Consider the following 25,537-nt stretch of genomic DNA (forward strand, 5'->3'; position numbering starts at 1 on the left):
ATTGGGCAATGGACGTTGTACACCATTCTGACAATACTCTGGTGGGATCTAATCATCCGACAATCGACTATTGAGTCATGGCTCAATCCTAGCCATCCTGGCCAAGTTAATGAGTCATGGCCAACCAAACACAACTCCAACACTCGGGATCACCAAAAGACAAAAAAATACTCAGCCTGCTCATTTGTTTCCATTGAATATCATTCTCTCGTTAAGAAACCTCCCCCATTATTCCCTTGTTTAATTTTTGACCGGAGAGAGAGACAGAGACATCAGTACTCATGGCTTTGAATGGATATAACCAAGTTCATTGTGTTAATTTAATAGTATTTCTTTGGGAAAGTAATTATCTATCTAGCTAGGTACACAAACATTTGACTACCCCCTTCTTCTTTTTTTTTGATGAGATACCCCCTTCTTCTTGAAGGCATGAGAAGAGTAGTTTATCTATAAATACGAGTCATTTTTCTTCCTACAAATACAAACAACTTGCTTTCTTGCACATCCTTGATATTCATCTGAAAAATGACTAGTTTTTCTTCTGCTGGAAATCATGATGTTCAGATTACAGACGATGTTAAAGTAGTTACTACTGTTGCTACTACCCTTTCCCAAATAACCAATGTTCTGAGTGAGCTATGCACTTCTCTCTTCGCTGTTTGGATCACTAGTAAACGCGAACGTATCGTGGGCCTAAATATAGAGTGGATTGAAGACCCAAAGTGCGTGGGCATTGCAACACTTCAATTATGCCATGGAAATCGTTGCCTTATTGTTCAAATGCGTTACTTTCCTTCATTCCCAGATCCTCTCAAGTACTTCTTAGCTGATGAAGCCATCTCGTTTGTTGGTGTTGGCATTAAGAAGGATTTGGCTTCAATTCAGACAAATTATATTGTTACATGCAAGTCTTCCGAAGAATTAGGCCCTCTGGCCGACCGGTATAATAAGACGAACTCAAAGTACATCAATTGGGGGTTGGCGGATTTATCCTTTTTTCTTCTTAGCCTTAATGTTGAAAAACCTGAATTTATTCGTCGTTCCGATTGGAATGCTGTGTCTCTTTCCAAAGGACAGATCTATTTTGCAACTAGAGATGCCTATGTTACTTTTGCTATGGGAGATAAGATAAGGTTTTATATCAGATAGTTTTAACTTGGTCGACAGTGTGGGGACTGGGGTGTATTGCTATAATGTATTTGATTTATTGAATAGGCAAGTCAAGTTAAGTTATGTTTGTCTCACTGTGGTGTATTGCTTAACTTGTTGTCCAATTCATGTTTTTGTTTGTTTTGTGGTTCCCATGGCTATACAAAGTGAAAAAACGATTTTTGAATGTCTCACATGAATAGGCAAGTCAAGTTATTATCTGTTTTTTTATCAATCAATCCCACATGGGGAACAGACCAAGCACAGTTCATATGGTTAGACACCACCTTTCCTAGTGCTGCATTTTAAGTTGTGTGGCCTCTCTTCTGGTTAGAGTGGCGATTACGGTATCTCTTTGTTTTGTTTTGATTCAAACAGAGTGTTAGGTTTATTCTAAAGGGTTATTTTCCAAATAGCCCCCTAGGTTTGGACCAGTTTACAGGCACGCGCGCGGCGCGCCTCCTAGTTCATATTTCAATCAATGCATTGACTAGAAAGTTCATTTTTCACTTTCCTGAAGTATGGACTACTGTTTAATTTTTGTTTCGTTTGATTTATATCTTGTATTTCTCTTCGTCTGTCGACAATTTGTTTTTCCTCTCTAAAGATGAAGATGAAGAGATCCATTCCTAATCGGAATAGGCAAAAGTCAAGATTTTAGGCAGATCTTAATATACAGATCTTGGATTCTTGGTCTCAATAATTGCAGGCAGTCAAAGCAGAAATTACTCCTTGTTCACCCACATTGATGTTGACTTCGAATGGCGAAGAATCAGTTGTAAGAAGAAGCTCTCAACTCTATTTTATTTCAATAATACTTTTCGATTTACAAATATCCTTATATAGGAGAATTAAGAGAGTTGTAGTTAGTTAGCTATAACAGAAAACCTAAAACCTAAAAACAGAAATAACCGAAAGCTAACAAGTTTAACTAACTTTGTTTCTTGTTCTTCACAGGTGCCTTTAGACACAAATGGAAGTCAGTCTAATCTTGTTGACTTAGTCTTGAAGCAAGCATGGTCTCGGTCCAACTATTGACTTGACTGAGAAGATTAACTATTGACCATATAAAACCCTTTCTAAACCTGTTTGCCCTAATCTCATCTCTTCTCATCTTCAGCCGAAACCCTAGTCTTCCACAGCCCCCCTCAAACCGATGGTGTTGAGGGATGAAACACCATCAGTTTGTCTCGAAATTTCTTAAACAAGTCTTCTGGTAACCCTTTGGTGAATATATCTGCTATTTGATCTGTAGTGGAGACATGATTCACCATAACCGAACCATTAGAAACCAGATCTCGTACATAATGGAAGTCCACTTCGATATGCTTGGTCCTCGCATGGAAAATAGGGTTCGAAGCAAGATATTTGCAGAGATATTATCACAGAAGAGGTGAAATGGACGAGTCAGTGGAAATCGAAGCTCTTCCATGAGGTAAGACAACCAAACTAACTCTGTAGCAGTGTTTGAAAGTGATTTATATTCGGCTTCTGTTGATGACTTGGCTACTGTTGCTTGTTTCTTCGAACTCCATGATATTAGATTTGAACCAAGAAATATACAATAGCCCCCTGTCGATTTCCTTGAATCTGGGCAACCAGCCCAATCTGAGTCAGAGTAGGCTGTAAACCTAGTTAACTCACCTGCAGAGAGGGTTATTCCAGACCCTATGGAACCCTTGAGATACCTTAGAATCTTTTTGACCACAACCAAGTGTACTGTTGTTGGTTTATGCATGAATTGGGCTGCATAATTAACTGCAAATGATATATCTGGTCTAGTGAGTGTTAGATACTGTAATGCTCCAACTAGACTCCTATACTCAGTGGGATTTGAGAGGTCTTCTCCTTCTGTGATTGAAACCCTTTTACCACTAGAAACTGGTAATTTAGATGGTTTAGAGTCTAAAAGCTTTGCTTTTTGTATTACCTGCAAAGTGTACTTGTTCTGTGTAAGAAATAGTTGCCTCTGATTTGTGATGACTTCAATGCCTAAAAAATAAGATAAAGGACCCAGGTCTTTCATCTTGAAGTTACTGCTTAAGTCCTTGATAAGAGATGATATCTGAGACATTGAATTCCCTGTGAGAATTATATCATCCACATATAACAACAGAATCATAGTTGATGATGGGTGATGAAGAACAAACATTGAATGATCTGATTTGCTCTTTTGGAAACCATATGACAATAGAAAGGTTGTAAATTTTTTGAACCAGGCCCTAGGTGCCTGTTTAAGACCATAGATGGCTTTGTGTAGATGACAAACAAGGTTGTCTGTTCCTGGTTTGATAAACCCTGGTGGCTGAACCATATATACATCTTCTTCTAAAACTCCATGTAAAAAAGCATTTGATACATCAAGTTGTTTGATATTCCATGCTTTTGAGATTGCTATAGTGAGTACCAATCTAATAGTATTTGCTTTCACAACTGGACTGAAGGTCTCATCATAATCAACACCCTCTTGTTGATGAAATCCTTTTGCTACAAGTCTTGCTTTATACCTTTCAATTGTACCATCACTCTTTTGTTTCAACTTAAAGACCCACTTGCACCCAAGTACATTCATTTTGTTGTGATAAGGTACTAAAGACCATGTTTGATTGTCAAGTAAGGCTTGGTACTCCTCATTCATGGCCTGAACCCAGGCAGTATGCTTAGCTGCCTCCTTGTAAGATGTTGGCTCAGTTGGTAGTTGTAAAATGGATAAATAAGCAACATCTAAAGTGTGAGAGGATGAATAATGAGCTACAAAATCATTGGGTAGATCTTTCCTTTTGATAATCCCATTTCTACCTCTTGTTGTGATTGTTCTAGATGGTGGAGGATGAGATGTTCCTAGTGATGTTGCTGGTGTACTAGTGGAAACATTAGCAATGCCCTCATCACTAGCCAAAAGCCTTGATACTGAATTAGCTGGTGTACTAGTATTTATACTAGGTGTCCCTAATTCAGTTGGACTGTCTAGAACATGATTAATAGAAGGTAGGGGTAATGAGATATGTGGCTGTGTATTCTGATCACCACTAGACTGTCTATCAATGAGGTTGACATAGGGAAAGTTGTCTTCCTCAAATGTGACATGTCTAGACATATAAAGCCTTTTTGTTAAAGGATCATAACATCTATACCCCTTATGTTCATTACTATAGCCCAAGAAAACACATTGGACACTCTTGGGACTGAGTTCATCTTTTCTGAGTTCTCCAAGGTGTGGGTAACAAGCACAGCCAAAAACTTTGAGGAATGAATAATCAGGTGAATGATGAAATAGTGTGTCATATGGGGTGTTGCCTTGTAAAGTTTTGGTGGGTATTCTATTGATTATATAGACTGCAGTACTAAAAGCATCAAACCATAGATGTTTTGGTAAAGAACAGTGAAAAGATAATGTATTACCAAGTTCTGTGATGTGTCTATGCTTCCTTTCAGCTTTTCCATTCTGTTGAGGAGTATATGGGCAGGAACATCTGAAAAGAATACCACTTTTGTCTAAGAATTCTCTAAATTCCCCCTTTTTGAGTTCTGGTGCACCATCTGACTGAAAATAGACAATCTTCTCCTTGAGAAGATTTTCATTTGTTGCTTTGAAATGACTAAAACACTTCATACTATCAGACCTTAGTTTCATTGCATAAATCCAGCTATACCTGCTGAAATCATCTAGAAATAGTATATAATACCTTGCACCATTTGGAGTGGTGACAGGGGCTGGTCCCCAAATGTCACAATGAATCAAATATAGAGGAGTATTGGTAGTAGAAGAAGAAGATTCAAAGGGTAGACACTTGCTTTTACCCAATTCACATGACTTACAAAAAGTCTTGTCTATCTTAGTACTTAGAATGATTTTATGCTCCTCATGAAGTTGCTTGATAACTGCACTATTAGAATGTCCCAATCTAGCATGCCAAATATCATAGTTTGAAGATGTTCGAGATAGATAAGCAACCTTATGTCTATTTTGTAACATAGCATTATGTACTTCTATAGGATACAAATTGTTTTTGACAGGCCCTTCTGCTAGGATTTGCTTTGAATGAATGTCTTTTATATTATAACCCCATGGTAGAAACTCAACTGAACACGAATTATCTTTTGTGAATTTTGAAATTGATAGCAAGTTCCTTTTAAGATTAGGTTCACAAAGAACTTTACTAAGCTCAAAATTATGAGTTGAAGTTGAAAGTGTTGATGTACCTGTGCTAGAAATAGGTAAAAACTTCCCACTACCTACCATAACAGCATCAGAACCATTATATGGTTGAATTAGTGTAAGATTGTCTTCACTATGAGTCATATGACTACTAGCTCCTGTATCAGCCAACCAAGAACTATCCTTTTTTGATATAGAAGTAGAATCTGTAGTAACAAAGCACTGTTCCTGTTCTGGATTGCATTCATAATAAACTTCATCATCTAAATCTGTAATCACTACAGCAGTATGACACTCATGAAATTCATCATATTCATCACTGTTTTCATATGGTACTAATACAACATTATTTCATTCTAGCATGCCTTCTTCCATATAAGAGTATGATTTCATGTTTGTGATATCTTCTTCATGATGAACTACTTCAATATCATCTTGTGGACATTGGGATTCAGTATGATAAGTTGGGTAGCTTCTATTTGGTTTGTATCTAAAATAACAAACACTAGGAGTATGTCCCCATCTTTTACACAGACCACATGGGACTGAAGAGAAATCAAAGTCCTCAGCCTTTTGACCTTTTAGTTGATTGTTTACTGAAGATTGACCCTTTATAGGAGACCCATCTCTCTTTGCATAAGCTTGATTTTTATAATAAGATGGTGAGGGTTTATTTAATTGTCTTTGATGTGGCTTTGGATACTGTCTCTTAACATAATATGCCTCCTGTTCAGTTTCTTTTTGTAATAACCATTGTTCATGTTGGATTAACCTAGATTTTAGATGGGCTAAAGTCAATTGTTCATTGTTTGCTCTTATAGCAATGACAAATTGATCATAGTCAGAGTTTAAACCATGAATAGCTAGTCTGACTAGCTCAGATTCACTAATTTTATCATTCACTGAAGTTAAAGAATCAGCAATTAACTTTAATTCTCTAAGATATTCAGCAATAGATGCAGTTCCTTTCTTGATTGTCTGTAATTTTCTTCTAAGTTGGTCCTTTTTTTATTCTAGACCTTCATTGTTGGTAAGATCAAGGTATTCCCATATTTCCTTTGCTGTTTTTAGCCCATATGTATCATAGTAAACAGATTTTGATAGAGTACTCTTAAGGTATGACCTAACAAAACTCTCTTTTGATCTCCATACTTGGAATTCAGAGTTTACTTGTTCTATACCATTTACATATCTAAGTTGAGGTGGTTCTTCTATAGTACCATTAACAAACCCTAATAGATCATAGGTTCCAAGCATAGTTTCAACTTGGTCTTTCCACATTAGATAATTGCTATCATCTAGTTTTTCTGTTATAAAGTTTGTAACAGAAGAGATTGGTGGAAGATTACCTTGATTTGAGGCTGCCATGATTAGAAAATTGAATGGATGATTAAAGAACCAGGAGATGATGGAGAGAAGTCTGAAAAAACAGTAAGTGATTCTTTATCACTTAGCACTTTTGATCTTGAAACTTGATATTGATCTTTGTTATCTAATTTTGATTTTTGTAGTCTGAATTTGATATAATCTTTGAGTATTGATCCATTTTAACTGAATTTTGATCTTTGTTGGTTGTTTTGCGAGATTGTGGACTAAATGTTCTTGAGTTGATGAGCAGAAACCCTAGCTATGGATCTTGAAAAACCTAACTGATACCATGTAAGAAGAAGCTCTCAACTCTATTTTATTTCAATAATACTTTTCGATTTACAAATATCCTTATATAGGAGAATTAAGAGAGTTGTAGTTAGTTAGCTATAACAGAAAACCTAATAAAACAGAAATAACCGAAAGCTAACAAGTTTAACTAACTTTGTTTCTTGTTCTTCACAGGTGCCTTTAGACACAAATGGAAGTCAGTCTAATCTTGTTGACTTAGTCTTGAAGCAAGCATGGTCTCGGTCCAACTATTGACTTGACTGAGAAGATTAACTATTGACCATATAAAACCCTTTCTAAACCTGTTTGCCCTAATCTCATCTCTTCTCATCTTCAGCCGAAACCCTAGTCTTCCACATCAGTCATGAAGACTAGGGGTGTACCAGAGCCGAGTCGATGCGAGTAGTAAGGTGTTCAAGCTCAGCTAGTGTGTTTGACTGTTTTCTTAAGCTCGAGCTCGATCGAGTAAATGTCCACTTTTTCGAACTCGACTCGTATATGTTTCGAAGAGCTTGAGCTCACATCGTTTTAAGGTCGTTTATCAAAATACTTCAAATAAAAAAAAACTTCTTAAATTATTAAAATACTTCAATGAATATTTGTCACATACAATATAATAATGAGTAATGATTCATACTCCAATAATCTTTTGATGGTTGGATTTACATGTACAAATTTAAATACAATACATAACTATGTATTAAAGTATTATATATAGTATGTTAAACGAGTTGTTCACAATTAGCTCGGGATAGAGTAAAAAATGGTCAAGTTCGACTCGTTTATATAAACTAACATGATTTTGGACTCGTGTTAAACTTGTACTCGTTAAACTTCTAGTCGAGCACGAGCAATAGGCGAGTCAAGCTCGAGCAGCTAGTTATATGCTCGACTTAAGTACACTTAGGAGTGGGAATCAGGTGGGTATGGGCGCTCGCGGGTAGTTCTAAGTCGGGTTCGGGTGGGTCGAGTAAGTTTCCTCTCTACTCACTCGGATGCTCAGGCGGACTCGAGCCCGCCCAAGCTAGTTAAGGCATCGGGTTAGCCGGGCTTTGGGTTTCCTGATCTGATAAATTTCTATCCAGAATAAGCTTCACTACTTTGAAGAATTGTATAAATCAAAACCCTAGAAATCTGCATTCAATAATTTTTATAAGTATGTTATTCATATTTTGATACACCAATGTATAGCAACGACTGATTTACGTCGATTATTTCTATTACATGATATATATAAAATGCTTACGAATCTAGATAGATCTGGTAAGTTTAAGATATAAAGCTGGTATGTTGATCAAATATGCTTTGTAGATGAAAATAGTTGTTCCATGAGAAAAATTATTTTAAAGATGAAAGTTAATCAAGATTTCTAATCAATATACATATAAAACACATATGTGTGACGAAAAGAACTATTTTATATATGAGTGGATCTTTTTACAGATCAAAGTTACAGGAAGATTAAGGGATATATACATATAATAGAGTACATGTGATCTATTATGGTTTCACCGTCATAATCAACTTATGTGTGTCTACATGACCTCCCTTTTTCTTTCTCTTTCCCGATCTTTCAAAATATCTTCATCCATTCTTATTATCGTCTTCTACATCATCTTCTTTTCTTGTTACTTTTCAAGAATTCACTCTCTATTAAGATCTTTTTCTGTCACTCTCTCTTAGGTCATCTTCAGTGGCGGACCCAGAAATTCTTTCTTGTGGGGGCACATTTAATTATATGAAGCAGTAAAAAAACCAATACCATCACAAATGACGAACTCTTACCAAACTTTACCAAACCGAGCTATAAGTGTGAATTGCAAAAAAAAAAAAAAAAAATATCGTTCAAGCCAATGATCTCTATATGTCATAGCGACACTCATCTAATTAGACTACGGCTAACCGTGAGTTGCTTTGATTACAATCTAGTTACAAATAATTTGTATGAATAATTAAGTTTTTTTTCAGTCGTATGAACAATTAAGTTAATGTACAAAAATAAATAAGTACAAGTTATATATTAAAAGAATAAGAAGACCTTTTATTTTGAAAAAAAAAGCCTCATAATCTATATTTTGTAAAGAAATTACGAAAAGAGATGAAGAGAGATGAGAGCGATTTTAAAATAATGTTGTTAGAAAATATACATAAAAATGAATTATGACAAGGGCATAAAAGTAATATGAAGACGTAAATAACTCTACCAATGAAAAGATAAATTTTAGCACAAAGAAAAGTCCATCTATAATTTGCAAAAGAATAAGCAAACAAAAAATTTTGATCAAGGAAGAAGAGTTGAAAAGAGAATTAAAACTGCCAAATTAAGCTAGCTTCAAAGAAAATTGGGGCAAAAAGAAAATTTCTATAACTTATAATGGTTGTGGCTGGAGGGTTTCGAACACACAACCTTTGCATCAAACAACTTCTTAACACACCATCAAGCCAACTACTGTTTCATGCTAAAAGTTAACAATTACTCACATTTTACGTGAACTTGACCCTAAGAATTTCGAAATCAAAGACATGTATAACTCGGAATTTGCTCGGACCCCATAGGCCCCAACGTGGGTCCGCCCCTGGTCATCTTCTCTCTCTCTCTCTCTCTAAAATCCTCTTTCTTTCTTAAAATCTTCAGAAGAAGAAAAGAAACATATATTTATTAGTCTCTTATTAGTTATTTGAGTTTGTTACAGTGTGGCCCTAAGTTGGTGACGGGTTTGCACATGTCTTTGAACTGGCGACCCATATTAACACATTTGTATTGTTCTTTTATGCAGGTGCTAGTGGGAGGGTAACGGGCTCCCTTTTCGGGCTCGGGCAGGATGTCGGGTAGGCTCTCTCCCCCGAACCCGCCCACTAATTACCCTCGGTTCGGGAGGGTACTACCCATATTCGGGCATAGGCGTCCACGGGCCATGTCAGACTCGAGTAACCATGACATCTATCGGGTTGTCGGTATAATTCCTACCCCTAAGTACACCTTTAATGAAGACCTTTAAGAAACTCCATTCTAAGTTATTGATTTAAACGAACAATGAGAGACTTGTCATGTCCAGATATACATGGTTCGACAGTTAGTAAAGATTGAAGCTCATCTTGAAGGAATTTGAGACTAGTAAATTAATTAAGATGAGACATCATACCCTTCCTATGTTCAGATATGAGATAGTGATTTTCAACTGAAATACCTTGATTGCATTCGGCTAAAAGAATCATTTGTGCAAATTATGACAAACATCGACTACGTTCTCATCGTACATAATAGAAAAATGAATGCTAGAGCAACATAATTAATTGTGAGAGGCAGAGGCAGTTTCAATTCAATTGAATAGGCGGTTTCACAAATTGATATAGACGGTTTTGAATTGTTTGTAATTGACACTAAAATTTAAAAACCAAAGTTATTATTATGGGGTTTGTTAAGTCGGTGGATATTATATATAAATAGAGGGTTTGAGTGCTTGTATATACAACAAAAACACAACAACTATTCAACATAGAGTGTGAGCAAGTGAAAGAGAAATTTTATTCATTGTGTTTGAGCGGTGTTTAATTTCTCGGTCGTCGAAGATCTAGTATAGAAGGTTATTTTCTATACGGTACCATCTTGGGACGAACTTGCGGGTTGTGTGAGTCATCTTCATCTATCCTTTAATAAAGTTTTCTCGTTCGCCCGAGGGCGTAGGCTTTAAGCCGAACCTCGTTAATTCTTTTTACATATTTAATTTTGGTTTTAGCTTTTCGATTAATTTCATAATCAGATTAATTTCTAGGATAGGTTCGATAGCTTCCGCGAACTTTTAGTTCCAACAATAATGATCCAAGTGCCTACGAGGTTGTTAAATCTTCCCCAAGAATGTAAGTCTGCAGTTGAAGTGGGTTTTGGAATACTTTCGTCGACAAAACCAAGTTTATCTTTGGCACAAAGAGCTTTCTTCGTAACTCGAGATCAGGAGGTGTGATTGTTTCCGGTGAGAAATTGAGTGATTAGAATTGTAATAAGAGAGTCAAAGTGATGAACATCATAAATAGGAGAAGCCATATTGAAGAAAAAAATATTAGACTTGGATATCAATCCTGCTCTAATATCATGTGAAAATCAAATGCTCGTAGAGAAGAAAACCAAAGACAATGACAATACAAGCTTGAATCTTATTAATTGTAAATATGATTGAGTTGTATAATACATGGGGTATAGATAGGTGTCTATAGGAGGTAATGACCCTACTTGCATATATCAGAAAACAGAACATAATGCTTAGCTGCTTGCCAATGTTAAGCATCTTCTGACTTGCAAAAATGACTTTAGTCGAAAGATGGGATGTAGGAGTGCTAGAAATTAAAAGATACTTTAACTTTCGAATGACAAAGGAAAAAAATTTTGGCGCAAACAAAGAAGAATGAAGAAAAAATTAAACTCGAACGGGATACAACTTGATTCGAGTAGAAATAAACTACAAAGACAGGTCTATTTATAGACCAAAATTCTATTCACTAACTATCACCACTACTAATAAGATCTCACTAACTTATCCATTAATCCCGCTAATTTATCTTTTTTTTTTGGTGAAAAGACATATAGCTTGCAATTAATTATTCATTAAAATTCTCAATGACAATGTTGGATTTCTCCGTAAATAATCTATATAACAAAACAGAAAGGTTGTGACTAGGACAATCTGACTAGGACAAACTTAATATTCCCATATGCTGACTAGAGTAAATCTCGCCCTCCGATTTGCCATGTGTGTTGATATCTAACGGATCTCTGCTAACCGTCCGGTTGACCCTTCGTTACCCTCTCTCAATCTTTCCTTCAAACAAACGTCCCTCAATCTGACCCTTCTCATTTATCTCTTTCTCTCTATCCGACTTTCTCTATTTCTCTTATTGTCGTTTCTTCTTCTCCATTTGCCACCATGATTCATCAACGAAGATAGTTCAAGTACTTTGTCTCTCTCTATCTGATTCATCAACTATTGAATCTTTCATCTTCTTCATTTCATTCGGTTTGCATCACTGTTTGTTGATGGTTAACGAAGTTCATCCATCGTCATAAGCCCTTTCAACAACACACAAAAACGTCTGAACCCTCCATTTTCATTCGCCTCTCACAACTTTGTTCTTCCCTCTCTCTACACTTATGGTGTGTTTGGTTGCAGGATTCCTAAGTAGGATTCCTATCAAAAGTGGAATTTGGTAGGAATCATGAATCCTTGGTCTGTTTGGCTACCAAGAATCCTCGGACTCTTGAATCCTAAAGATTCCTAATTCCAAAATTTGTATTGGACCAAAATCCCACCCTACCCCCTAGGATTTGCTAGGATTTTAGATTAATGAACCTAAATTTCAAACTTAAAATCATCAAAAAAAATATTTCCTTCTATTAAATCATTATTTTTTTTCAAAATAATTATTTTTTTCAAAAATCATATTTTTTCTAAAGACGTTTAAAAATACTCAAATAATAATAAATCATAGGATTCTTTGTTGCCAAACAAGCCAAAAAATATTACTTGGATTCATGAATCCGTGGAATCATGAATCCCAAGGACTCATGAATCTGCGGATTCATGATTCCGCCATCCAAACACACCATTAACGTAAACGCGTCTCCTCATCTTCAATCGTCCTCTCTCCCTTCTCTCATGTCTTTGCCTACATTGAAGGTAAATTATTTTTTTTTTAATTTATAGATTGTTTGTTTGATATGAAATTGTTGTTTCTGATTTAGGTTTTTTTTACCATTATCTATTGGATAGAATATCCAAATGAAAAAAAAAATTAGTGAGGTATGGTTTTGAAGATGAAATTCTTCGATGGAGATCACAGGTATGTTTTCTTCATTTAATCGATGGGATTTTCTTTCTGTTTCTAATGGATTTTTTAGGTCAAGACTTAGATACTGAGCTATGGAAAGCTTGTGCTGGGGTCCTTCAGTAGATATTTTTTTTAGAGCAGGTGAAACTTTAACTTCCAAATTACAACAACCAGGTCATTTTTTCTCTTTTGTTCTCATTTTCGATTTTAGTGTTTTGGTGTGTGATTTGCAGTTAGAAGCTTCAACAAACCAGGAACTTAATTAGAGGATTCCTTTGTTTAATCTTCCGTCAAAGATCCTTCGTCAGAGTTATTAATACTCAGTTATTGGTAGAGATTCTTCTTTCTTGTTAGTGATGATCTTTTTAATTTTTAAACATTCAAATTGTTGATTTGGTTTTAAATTTCTAGGCTGAGCAAGAAACTGATGAAGTTTATGCACAAATTACCTTAATCGCTTTAGATGATGTAAGGATTTCTCGAACTCTTCCAAAATAGATTAAGATTATAATTCAAGCTATGATTATGTTATACCCTTATCCACTTTTGTAAGTCTTCTTTCTCCTTTTGCTTCTGTAGCAAAATGAAAAAATCAGTTCTGATGATTCTTTACCCGAAACTCCAAAACCCACTGTTCACTCATTTTGCAAAATTTTAACTGCATCTGATACAAGCACTCATGGTTGACTCTCTGTTCTTCGGAAACACTCAACTAAATGCCTCCCTGTTTTGGTAATTTGGGGTTCTGGATTCATATTCTTTCTTCTTATTCCTTCATGTCGATTTTGGTTTTCCCACTGGTTTCTTATGCCTTTGCGGTTTGCTATTTTTAGGACATGAACCAAGCGGCACTAACTCAAGAGTTGGTTGCGAAAGATCTTCATGGATACGAGTGGCGATTGAAGCATCCTTTCAGAGGTGACTTTTAATCTAAACTCAACATTTTTCACTCTAGAAATGACCGGAATTGATACTGCTTTGACTAGCCATATTCCACAATTGACTTGTGTTATCTGTGAATTGATGTTCCCATGGATCCAGAAGGGGAATTGACCTAGAAGACTAATTTTCTTTTCCTTTAGTATCTATTAGGTTCATCACTTTTTGCAATTACGGTTGGGATTTGGAGAATTGGTTATGAAGTACCTGAATTCGAAAGTAATTTTTCTTGGTTCTTTTTCACTTAGCTTGTCTCTGTTCTTACCTTATATACCATTTTATTTAGATTGTGAAGTTTGGCTATGAATTGGTTTCTTAATAATTTTGTTGCAGCGGAAGAAGTTGCTGGAACTGGTTTCGCTGCTACTATTACCGGTAATAACTCAGACATTTGACACACACTTAGTTTTCGATAAAATTCTTAGCCGAACTCATTACATTACCCTTTTTTGTTATAGTTGGAGAGATAAGGAACTACATATGACCAGAATTTGTAGAGTATTTGCACTAGAACTTGGATATATATATATATATATATATGTATATATATATATATATATATATGTATATATATATATTCAGTCATTCAAGTTTGAAAATGATGAGGAAGAAAGAATAGGTGTTTTTGTTATGGACATAGCTTTTCCGCTATTTATTAGCTATGATTTTAATAGTGGATTCTTAATATAGCTGAGGTTTTATCCCATAAGATGAAAAAGTTGGATATTTATATATATATATATATATATATAGCTTCAGATGAAAATGAAAAGCTTAGATGAACTAAAGAAGACTAAAAGTCAAAAGATGACACGATTTTTGGATCAAACAAAGTGCTCTTTTATGGTTTCAGATTCGAAAAACCAGACATCATATGTATCAAAAGTGGTCGAAAAGGAGATTCCAAATGCCCGAATATCTGTTTCGGCAACATTAGTCGGTAAGAATCATTTTTCACAACTTTTCACATTGACATCCCTTCATTGTAATTTCGAAGTATATCACTCGTGTTATTGAATCAACCGTGAATGATATCTATTCGATACAAAGAGAGTTGTGGTGATTCGTATTTAGACTTCTATGCTTCTTAATATGAATTAAATTGGTTTACCTAGAATTCCATGCTTTTACAAATATGATGCTAAAATTGGTTCAATTGAAGTCATTTATATTTATGTTATGAGTTTGTGACTTTTCAGGAAGACCTACATATTGGTAGTGGTGGGTTGTTTTTGGGCTGCCATGACACGTTCTGAAACACTAGATAAACTTGTGGAAGATAGATATGCTTAAAAATATAAATAGAAATTAGGATAAAGTCATTCGAAATCATGAAAATCTCCATGAAGTTGTCTTTTTCAAATATTAATATTTGTAGTAATCTATTGATCACTGTATACACTTGATCCACTTCTTTAAAGCTTATACTTAAATGCTTTCATGCAACAGGAAGACACAAGGGAGAACTTGGTAATATCTGGGAAGAAAGTTCACTAACTAGAAGCCCAAGTTCAAGGAGAGCAGCAGACCTCTAACATTCCTATTTTGCATCTAATAGCATGTGTCGATAATTACATCATGACAACTGTTTGTTTTACAATTTCGCATGGTGGAGCAGAAGATGGAAGCCGTGGAGTGCGAAATAAAAGATTGAGGAAGGAACTTGAGAATGAAATAGTAGTTCTGCAAAAATTACTTATCGTAATAATGGTATGACTGTACAATGCCACCAGTACGTTAGTCTTCAATTTTGTTCCTTTTTCATAAACTCCATTCTTCTTATGAGTGACAACAAATTTGCTGCTTCGAAATTTTAGTAAGCAATGAAGTTGTCGTGGTTAATATGTATTATGCACCTCAATGGTAACATATCTGGTCAATTCAAAACATTATGACCTTTTTTTTGTTCAAAATTCAAATCATTATGACCTACATAGTGATTTTCCATGATAGATATTGAACACAGTATATGCAACATACATTTGTTATTCGATATATTCCTCCACTTCTCATTTAGTATTGTTCAATCTACAAATAGGACCGCTGGGGCACTTCGCAATTCACCATCTTTCAACTTGAGATCTTTTTATGATGTTGTTAGCAGGTCGCTCAAGAAGAAGCCTGTGCTAAGGTTTTTGCGCTTGAGCTTGAATGGTTGCCGCATTTTGTGACAGGGTTTCGTCAAATTATTAGGAATAAACCTGTTATAAATTATAGTCTAAGCTTTCATATTCTCGTTCAATATCAATGCTCGTGCCAGAGGCACGGGTCATACCTAGTTGGCTTACAATGCAACTTGGAATTTGTATAGCATCCCAAGATCTATTACTACCGGACACAAAAAAATCATTTGCGAGTAAATGTGCCACTTGATTCAAATCTCTCTTGCAAACTTGAAAGAAATATCAGGGAGGGAGTTACATTCCACCAAAATGTCCATAATTATTGGTCTGATTTTCCATGACGACCATGTTTTCGTAGTAGAGCATGCTTTAATCATCACCAAAGCATCATCTTCAATGGTAAAAGGGAATTGATTCACCTTTTCTGCAAGTTCAACAACAAGTCTTGCCGCATGAGCTTCTGCTACTGTTGCACATGGAGCCAAGTTCAATGTCAAAGCTAATTTATGTATTAACCTCGTTAACTTACCACCAAATTAACCCACTAATTTCTTAACTACTACTAACATTAATCTACTAATTAAATATATTACATCAACTTTAAAATTCAATAGACCTTAAATGACTTGATAAAAAATATTAGCCATTTGTTCTTTTCTTAAGTCTTAGACCATCTCCAATGCAACACTCAATTAATTTGACACAGAGGATAATTTGAGTTTTTAACAAAAAAAAAAGCTCTCCAATGCAACACTCAACTAGAAACTCAATATTATGTATCAACAATAAATGTTGAGATACTAAAACTCAATTGTTGAGTTTTCTTATGCAAGACCTTTTAGGTTACTAGGAAAATAACATTAGAAGTTGTAGTACCCACACCATCAACAACATTCCGAGAAGAGTATTTTTCCCGAGACTGCTGATAGACCAATGCGAGAAAAATGCCCATGGGTCATCATGTCAGACCCGACCCGATTACCACCATTGCATCAAGCCAAAATGCCAAACGCCCAATCACCAAAAGATACAAAGTACTCAGTGTGCTCATTCATTTCCTTGGCTTTGAATGGATAAAACCAAGTTCGATGCGTTTGATTTATTTCCTTGGGAAAGTCATTCTATCGGTACACAAACTTTTGACTACCCCTTGATATAACCATGAAACTGGTATTTCAATTAGTTTATCTATAAATACATGTAAGTTCGCTTTATAGTATATACATGAACAACTTGCTTTCTTGCACACACCCTATCTCAACTCGTCTTCTCTGATATTCATCTGAAAAAATGAGTAGTTTATCTGCTGGAAATCATAATGTTCAGATCAAAGACGATGTTAAAGTAGTTACTACCATTGCTAAGTCCTCTTCCCAAGTAACTGATTTTCTGAACGAGATATGCACTTCTCTCTTCTCTATTTCGAGCACTAAAAACGATCGTATTGTTAGCCTAAATATAGAGTGGAGGCCAACCCCAAATAACAACACATTTGCGACACTTCAGTTGTGCCATGGAAATCGGTGCCTTATTGTTCAAATGTGTTACTTGGGTTCAATCCCGGATCCTCTCAAGTACTTCTTCGCTGATGAGGCCATTTGGTTTGTTGGTGTTGGTATTGATGCTAATTTGGCTAAACTTGAGCAACATTATGGGATTGTATGCAAGTCTGGGAAAGAATTAGGCCCTTTGGTTGATAGATATTATGGTAACTCATGGTACAAGTGCTACAGCAGTTATGGTTTTGTGGAATTAGCCTCTATTGTTCTTGGTCTCTCTGTTGTGAATCCTGAAATCATTCGTCGCTCTAATTGGTATGCCCATCTAACTAAGGAACAGATCTATTATGCAACTAGGGATGCCTATGTTTCTTTTGCTATAGGAGATGAGGTAAGTAATTGTCTCGATTAGGTTCAACTTCGTTAACGAGTGTGGGGTGTAATGGTATTATGGGTTTAATTTAGTGGCGTCTATATGTTTATTGTACTTAGTGTTTGGTTGATGTTTTTCTTTGTTTTGAGGTTCTTATAATATACAAAGAGAAGTGGTTTTTGAATGTTTGAAATGAACAGTTAAGCTGAATTCTTACAGTATCTTTTTTATATTGGAAATAACACTTCAAGGCATTGATACATCACGAAGATGTAATAAGCACGATAACTGCGTAAGTTAGACCATGAAAGAAGCTCAAAATCCACAACATGAAAAACGCTTAAAACTTGACAAATTTATGACATTATTTATGCCTTTGATAACCCAATTTCAATAGCATTCGGCCTGTACCCCAAACCTCCAATGTTTTATTACGAAGTATATCATTTTCTTACACTTCACTTACTCGTTATTTGGTTGATTTTAACTTTACTAAATAATCACTACTTTGCTTAGTTGGTTGGGGCGGTTTTTCCTAATCCTGCCAATGGATATCCGAATATTCGATATCCGATCCGCATCACATATCCGATCCGCATCCATATTCGAATTTAAAAAAGATATCTGAAATTTCATATATTGGATTCAAATTCGGATATTTTTTATCGGATATGCATACACTAATATTCGATTCGATAAATGTCTATATCCGATAAGTAATATAAAAAAATAATAAAAATTTAAATTTATTTATAATAATACATAAAAAATATGGTTAAGATTTATTATTTAGATCTAATGATTAAAAAATTTTAAAAAAAAATTAAAATTTTGTTAAAGTTTCTGTATCGAATACTATCCGCTATTCGTTAATATTATCGAATTCAGATTAGAATTCAGATATTGATTCATCATATCCGTCTGATAATTACCAGACATCGGATAACTTATCGGATATGGATATGCGTATGTCGATCCTATAAGCTACTGTTTATGATAATTAATTATAATATCGGATAACTTATCGAATTCGGATATGGATACAGACTCGAATATGGGTATGCCTATATCGAAGGTATTGTTTACTTTGTATATTCTAAATTTCAAATAGGAGGGAGATAGACCAAGAAGAACGCCGAGAGCATAGGATCTACCACCATACTTTTTCTCTAAGCCACTGAAATTTCCTTTTCATAAAAAGCTTCAACCTTTTCTCTCTCTCTTCATCTCCTTTTCATTCTTAAATAAATTCTTCTTTTCAAACGACTCACCATCCTTTAAATCTAAAAAAACAGAAGAAAAAAAACCCAACTTTTTTTTTTTTGGTTAATTCAAGTTTCAGGAAACTAATTAGTAGAACTCAAATAATGGCTAAACATGAAGAACTACCCATCCCAATTTACAACACAATTGAACCAATTTATGGAGAAGGATCTCATCTTGAAGAAGCTCAAGCTCGATTTGACAAACTTACATCAAAATTCATGGATGTTTTTGGTCATCAACCTGATCTTTTCGCTCGATCTCCAGGTATTTCTTCCCACATTACAGAGTTCAGAGAGAATTCTAGAGAGAGAAAGAGTGGTTTTGTTGTGGGGAGATAATCACACATATTTCTGTTTTATTGTTGTTGAAATTGAATTTAGGTAGAGTGAACTTGATCGGGGAACACATTGATTATGAGGGATATTCGGTTCTACCCATGGCAATTCGGCAAGACACAATCGTTGCTATTCGGAAGAATGAGTCTGGGGAGTCTTCAAAGTTTCTTAGAATTGCAAATGTTAATGATAAATATACAATGTGTACTTATCCAGCTGATCCCAATCAGGTTTGATTTGATTTATTTGAAAGTTTTGTTTTTTAGCCCTAATTGACAAGTTTTTAATGAATTTTGATTTGTCTATATATGCAGGAAATTGATTTGAGTAATCATAAATGGGGGCATTATTTTATTTGTGGGTAAGTCATGGAATTTGTTTTTTTTATTTTTGACCCTTTAGATATTGATAAGAGGGTTCATTCAATCATGGATTAGAGTTTAGCTCAAGAAGGACTAAAAACCCTCATAGTTTGAACAACTTCTGTTTTGTTAAGTCGAATTTCAGTCTCCTATTGGTACTTAATAAAGTGGGTATACCTTAATTTTTTTTCCGTACTTATCTGTTATATTTCAAGTAGAAATGTTTTTATCTTCTACGTAATCGTTATGATTCTAATGCACTTAAGCAACAATATGATTCACCATTTTCGCTTAACTCTGAAAGAATTTGTGATGCCTTTTGTAGGTACAAAGGATATTATGAGTTTGCTAAATCGAAAGGCATTGATGCCGGTGCTCCGGTGGGTCTTGATGTCCTTGTCGACGGAATAGTTCCTACAGGTTGTGTATTCTACGAGATTTTCGTATATCAACAACTCTTCAATGCCTATTTAAGTCTGTTGGTGTCGTTATTGTTTACTTGTGGGATAAAATCAAATTCGTGTGATTTCTTGTTCTTATAGGGTCTGGATTATCAAGCTCGGCTGCATTTGTTTGTGCTTCTACAATTGCTATAATGGCTGCATTTGATCAGAACTACCCAAAGGTATTCCTCTTATACAGAAGAGTTTTGATTTCTACAATTGTCAAATTCTCAATCAACAATTCATTTTTCTGTTCGAGTAAAGAAATTATCACTTGCTTGCTTTCTGTTCAATCTGAATGCAGATTCATGACTATAATCTTTATGTATTTAGAAGGTCGAAAAACGTTTATTACTTGAAATTATCTTTCCCTGATTACTGTTTTCGTATTGAAATCAAATGCTAGGAAAGAATGACAATAATTAGCATACCCCGGTCATATTATATTCCACATCGCTTAGGGGGGAGCAACCATAGATCGGGCTATAGGTGTGAGACCCAACAAAACCTTATACCCGTTGGGTTCCGGTCTGGGTGGCAAAAGCGGGACAATATCGTTAATTGTTGGGGCTTAGGTCTTTACACAAGTTCACTAAAACATGCACCGGAAAAACATGGTTTTCATGAGACAAATCATGCCATATAATGATGATTACTAACTTGTTAACTATTTCCCAGAAAGAAATTGCACAGCTTACATGTGACTGTGAGCGCCATATTGGAACACAATCTGGTGGAATGGACCAGGTGAGGTATATCTTGTTTCAATCCTATTGATTTCGGGTATATATTCCTATTTCGAGCTTTTTCTTTTAGGTATCTAATTATCGAAATATCTTGAACATCTCAAGCTCTCTCCATAATTTCTATGGCCATCTCTTTTAAGTGTCAAGAACCCCAAACAGGACCTGATCTTGTGTTGTTTCCTGTTCAGGCAATCTCTGTTATGGCTCAATCGGGGTTTGCGGAGCTGATAGATTTCAATCCTATTCGAGCAACTGATGTTCAACTCCCATCTGGTGGAACTTTCGTGATAGGCCATTCTTTAGCTGAATCTCAGAAAGCAGTTACTGCTGCAACGAATTATAATAACCGTGTAGTGGAATGTCGTCTAGCATCTGTAAGTTAGAAATTGACTATCTCTTGTTACTCTCTAACTAATATGCTAATATCAAACAAATAGACTTTTAGCTGGTGTTCTTTATTGTTAATGATGTAAACATGTCAACAGAAGATATGTAGCCGGCTAGATGATGACTGTAAGGCCCATCAGCACTTTCCTATTTGAATCAGTTCACTGTAAAACTTAAGAGCACTCATTGTAAAACTCGATACAAAACTCCGATAGTCTTATGTGTCAAGTCTCAACTGAGATTCTTTTTCCTAATTGGCAAAATAAAGATGTTCTAATTTTTTTTCTCTAGTGCGAGTCTCTAATAATACTTCATTCTCCACATGTCACTTGACAATTTGATAGAAAGGAGATTAGTTATTAAAAAGTTACAACAGAATTTTATTTATTGGTCAAAATACAAGAAGTGGTGACTATGACAATTAGAGATCCTTAAGAAGACACTCTAAATTTAGTGTTTTCTTGAGGATCTCTAAAATAGCTACCTCCATGTCATCATAGAGGTTCAAACAGAGTCTCCTGGTGGAGATGGATTTTAACAAAACTCTAGAAGCCCTATATGACACTCTAAGTTTTAGACATTGAGTCCTCCATTGGAGATGCTCTAAACTCAATTTGAACCTCCATCATAACATGTAGGTAGTTAGTTTAGAGATCCTCAAGAGGACACTCTAATTCTAGTGTGTCTCCTGCAGTATCTGGAATTGTCGTAGTCATCACTTTTTGTATTTTGACCTGTAGGAAACCTTCCTTCATAACTTTTAATAACTAATTATTTCTATCGAATTATCAAATGACATATAGAGAGACAGAGTATTTGTAGAGACTTACATCGGAGACCTAAAGTAACTAGAGGATCTCTAGTTTATCACTTGGGGACAAAAGCAATTAGAGATCCTCAAATAAACTTGACGCATAGGACTAATAGAGTTTGTCCTTTTTAGTTTTACATTTGAGATGTCCTAGATCCACACACATATGTATAGACATTCAGCCGGTTCACTAGGAACTTCACACAAGTTCTTTTATGGCCCATAAGTTTCAGCGAAGTACTTATTGTTGTCACGTTCATGTTCAGATTGTCCTTGGTATAAAGCTCGGAATGAATCCAAAAGATGCAATTTCCAGCGTGCAAACTCTTTCTGATGTTGAGGCACAATGTGTATCTTTTGCCAAGAATCATGGATCTTCTGATCCTGTTATTGCAGTGAAGGTACTCGTACAGTATTTTTAAAATACCCAAAATTTTCTTATCTGGATATATTATCTTCAACTGAAAATAATACATACTTGCAAGTCTCGCTTCTAATATGACTGCATTCCTCCTGTGATGCTATTACCTCTTGCTTCTCAGAATCTGTTGAAGGAGGAACCATATACAGCAGAAGATATCGAAAAAATCACAGAGGAAGATCTGACATTAATCTTCAAACACTGTCAAACTTCATTGGATGTTCTTAAAGCGGCAAAGACTTATAAATTATTTCAGGTAAATGAATCTTGTTTTCGTCGCAGTTTTCTTAAGACTACATTTAAACTCTTAAAATAAAACGTTTGAATTTGTTTCTTTGTTTTAGCGAGCTTCTCACGTTTACTCTGAAGCTAAGCGAGTTCCCGCTTTCAAGGATACTGTTTCATCACAACTTAGGTGCGTGTCTTTCGCAATCCCAACTAGCAATTATGAGAAAAGTTGAACTTAGTTTCTAACATGTGGTATGTATAGTAAGTTAGTGACCTTTATAACAGATTTACAAGGAAGTTAATGGGGGTTCCGGAAGTGGCTTTGATTCCATAATTATATAATTTAACTTCCAAATTATCATGTCTTTCAGTGACGAAGAGAAGCTGAAAAAGCTTGGCGAACTCATGAATGAAAGCCACCACAGCTGCAGTGTTTTATATGAATGCAGGTATAGATAGATCTATATGAAATAAATCGTTGAGTTGTTAAGTTTGTGGGCATACAACTCAAAACTAATCGGCAATAAGTGGAGATTTGTTGGATATTATAGTGTTGGTCATCAGACATTGCTTGGTCCATGTGGGATTAATTACACACAGCCTCCATAATGTGGCTTTGTTTAAGCCTATCACGTGTCTTTCTGTCACCTGACGTGGACCACGTGCTGCCATTGGCCTATCACGTGCCATAGCTCTAAAACATATTGACTAGCAATGTGTAGAGACCCTAGATATTATATTATTGGTCATGAGACTTCATGTTCTCCATGTGGTACTATTCTCTCATTTACATATTGAAGCATTTCCGATAACCATTTTCACATGTAATGCATTTTTAGCTGCCCGGAGTTGGAAGAACTAGTAAAAATAAGTCGTGAAAATGGAGCTCTTGGAGCAAGACTTACAGGAGCTGGATGGGGTGGTTGTGCAGTTGCTTTAGTGAAAGAGAGTATCGTCCCACAATTTATCGAAACATTGAAGGTTACCTTCTAAACTTGATTGCCAAGAAATCGTTCCTTTGATTTCTCATTAACATGAATTATGCTTACCGTTTCAGGAATCATTCTACAAATCAAGAATTGAGAAAGGAGTGATAAAACAAGAAGAAGTTGATCTCTACGTTTTCGCCTCCAAACCCTCAAGTGGAGCGGCAATATTTAAATTTTAAATCATTGGCAAATGATCACTGTAGAAAGCTGTTCTGATTGCTTCATCTAAACGGAGGAGATCGGCTTAATATATTTGCAAATTTTACCCAAATAAATTACAGAAGTCTTGTAATCTACATTCGTAATATATGTTCATCTTATAAATACTCATTATTTTCATAATTTCGACAATATCTTCATCGTTTTCAGTAGGAAGGTAGTAATTTGATCTCCAAATTAACTCGGTAGGGTTGCCTTATGTTTTTCATTGCCTGAAAGTCAAAATGTACCTCATTAAGGAAACCCATTGGGACGGATTTCTCTTGTACAATTAGCGACCGATTGAGGAGTATTTACTGTTTAGATATATCAGATCCTAGAGTTTCTTGCTTACTTTTTTCCTTTACCGTTCACTATATTCACTGCTTTCATATTTAACTTAGCCTCGAAATGATAATTTTGTTTATCTAGTTATGCTGATTAGATAAACAAAATGTTAAAAGTTACCAACTATTGTGCTGATTAGTTATGTTAAAACAATGGTTTATGCTTTCGAATTATGCTGATGTTCTGATCTGAAGTTGAGTGGTGGTTTTTTCAGTTGCAGTCTCAGCTGCCATATCATTTCCCGATCAACCTCTGTAAAAGAGCATACAATGTCAAAGAGTTACTGAAGTGTTTGGTGGAGTTCATTTGAATCACAACGGTCTTACAGTATTTATCTGCAAAGTTTCGCAACACTTCCTGTTACTTGGCATGTGAGGCGACGCTTTCATAGGCATGCACACCACTTTTACCAGCAGTCCATGCGACGTTTTTGCCGCCACTTTAGGCAATACTTTTGCTGCACTTCAAGGCTCTACAAATACTTTAGGTGATGCTTTTACCTGCACTTAGCTTCGATGTTACACGTGGCGATGGTTTCACCAACACTTTAGGCGATGGCTTCATCGACACTTTAAGCAACAATTTAGAACACACTTTAAGGGATGGTTACAGTTTGCTGTCACCTTTGGAAACGCTTTTGGCACCTTGCTTTCACCTTTGGCAGCACTTTGGCAGTTCGCGGTCACTTTTGGCACTTGGTTGTCACTTTTGGCGACCCTGTTGTCACTTAGGCAACACTTTGTTGTCACTTTGGGGACACTTTGCTATCACTTTTTGCTGTCACTTTTGGCACACTTTTTTGCTGTCACTTTTGGCACACTTTTGCTGTCACTTTTGGCGCACTTTTGCAACACTTTTTGCTGTCACTTTTGGCGACGCTGCTGCCACATTTTGGCAACACTTTGCTGTCACTTGGACACTTGTGTCAGTTTTACCTATCCTTTAGTAACTTTTTAAAGGGCACTTGAGGTAATGTCTTCCAGGAGCATTTTTCATTGGCCATTTCAGGCAGTTCCAGTGAAACTTTTCACCAGAATTGTATCATCAACGAAAAAGTGCTCGTAAAATGTCATCAAACGTAGCCTCAAAAGTGTGTTCGCTCCCTTAAGAGACTTGCTTAAGACTTCCTTGAGGCATTCTTTAAGGGTTTTTTCAAGGTTCTGGAAATCTCTTTCTCTACATCTAATTAATGCTTCACACTTCTTAAGCCTACAAGTTTGAACCACCTGCTAGAGGAGAGTACCTCTTCGACAGAGTGATTTCAAAAGCCAAAGGGATCAAC

The 25,537-nt window shown here is 35.6% G+C and overlaps 4 protein-coding genes across 11 annotated transcripts; all 4 read left to right on the plus strand.

Annotated features, from left to right (window-relative positions):
• Positions 1–525: 525 nt before the first annotated feature.
• LOC147559627 (3'-5' exonuclease-like) lies at positions 526–1,149 on the plus strand. Its single transcript, XM_086659203.1, has one exon. The coding sequence runs from the start codon at positions 526–528 to the stop codon at positions 1,147–1,149; it is 624 nt and encodes a 207-aa protein (XP_086515329.1).
• Positions 1,150–12,565: 11,416 nt separating this feature from the next.
• On the plus strand, positions 12,566–15,721 carry LOC147559628 (auxin response factor 1-like). Of its 8 annotated transcripts, none has more exons than XM_086661517.1 (11): positions 12,566–12,636; positions 12,702–12,799; positions 12,858–12,928; positions 13,021–13,117; positions 13,199–13,255; positions 13,367–13,519; positions 13,621–13,705; positions 13,880–13,945; positions 14,060–14,101; positions 14,580–14,666; positions 15,176–15,721. In XM_086661517.1, exons 7-11 carry the CDS (start codon positions 13,624–13,626, stop codon positions 15,259–15,261), a joined length of 363 nt encoding a protein of 120 aa, XP_086517643.1. In that variant the 5' UTR covers positions 12,566–12,636; positions 12,702–12,799; positions 12,858–12,928; positions 13,021–13,117; positions 13,199–13,255; positions 13,367–13,519; positions 13,621–13,623; the 3' UTR covers positions 15,262–15,721. The 8 variants fall into 8 exon arrangements, with proteins under 8 accessions (XP_086517643.1, XP_086517644.1, XP_086517647.1 ...); XM_086661518.1 differs by having other exon boundaries at positions 12,730–12,799; XM_086661521.1 differs by lacking the exon at positions 13,367–13,519 and having other exon boundaries at positions 12,999–13,117.
• A 1,418-nt stretch (positions 15,722–17,139) lies between these two features.
• On the plus strand, positions 17,140–17,912 carry LOC147559629 (3'-5' exonuclease-like). The gene is made up of 2 exons (XM_086659205.1): positions 17,140–17,739; positions 17,871–17,912. The coding sequence occupies exons 1-2, from the start codon at positions 17,140–17,142 to the stop codon at positions 17,910–17,912; spliced, it is 642 nt and encodes a 213-aa protein (XP_086515331.1).
• Positions 17,913–18,798: 886 nt separating this feature from the next.
• LOC147559630 (galactokinase-like) lies at positions 18,799–24,051 on the plus strand. The gene is made up of 13 exons (XM_086661525.1): positions 18,799–19,251; positions 19,368–19,552; positions 19,637–19,683; positions 20,010–20,104; positions 20,227–20,309; positions 20,806–20,874; positions 21,062–21,247; positions 22,338–22,472; positions 22,614–22,748; positions 22,837–22,907; positions 23,092–23,169; positions 23,560–23,701; positions 23,778–24,051. Exons 1-13 carry the CDS (start codon positions 19,089–19,091, stop codon positions 23,886–23,888), a joined length of 1,500 nt encoding a protein of 499 aa, XP_086517651.1. The 5' UTR covers positions 18,799–19,088; the 3' UTR covers positions 23,889–24,051.
• The last annotated feature ends 1,486 nt before the right edge of the window (positions 24,052–25,537 follow it).

The sequence above is a fragment of the Eschscholzia californica genome, unplaced genomic scaffold (genome assembly GCF_041429995.1).
Source record: "Eschscholzia californica isolate CP2 unplaced genomic scaffold, dmEscCali1.0.p SCAF_2, whole genome shotgun sequence".
NCBI classification, from domain to species: domain Eukaryota; kingdom Viridiplantae; phylum Streptophyta; class Magnoliopsida; order Ranunculales; family Papaveraceae; genus Eschscholzia; species Eschscholzia californica.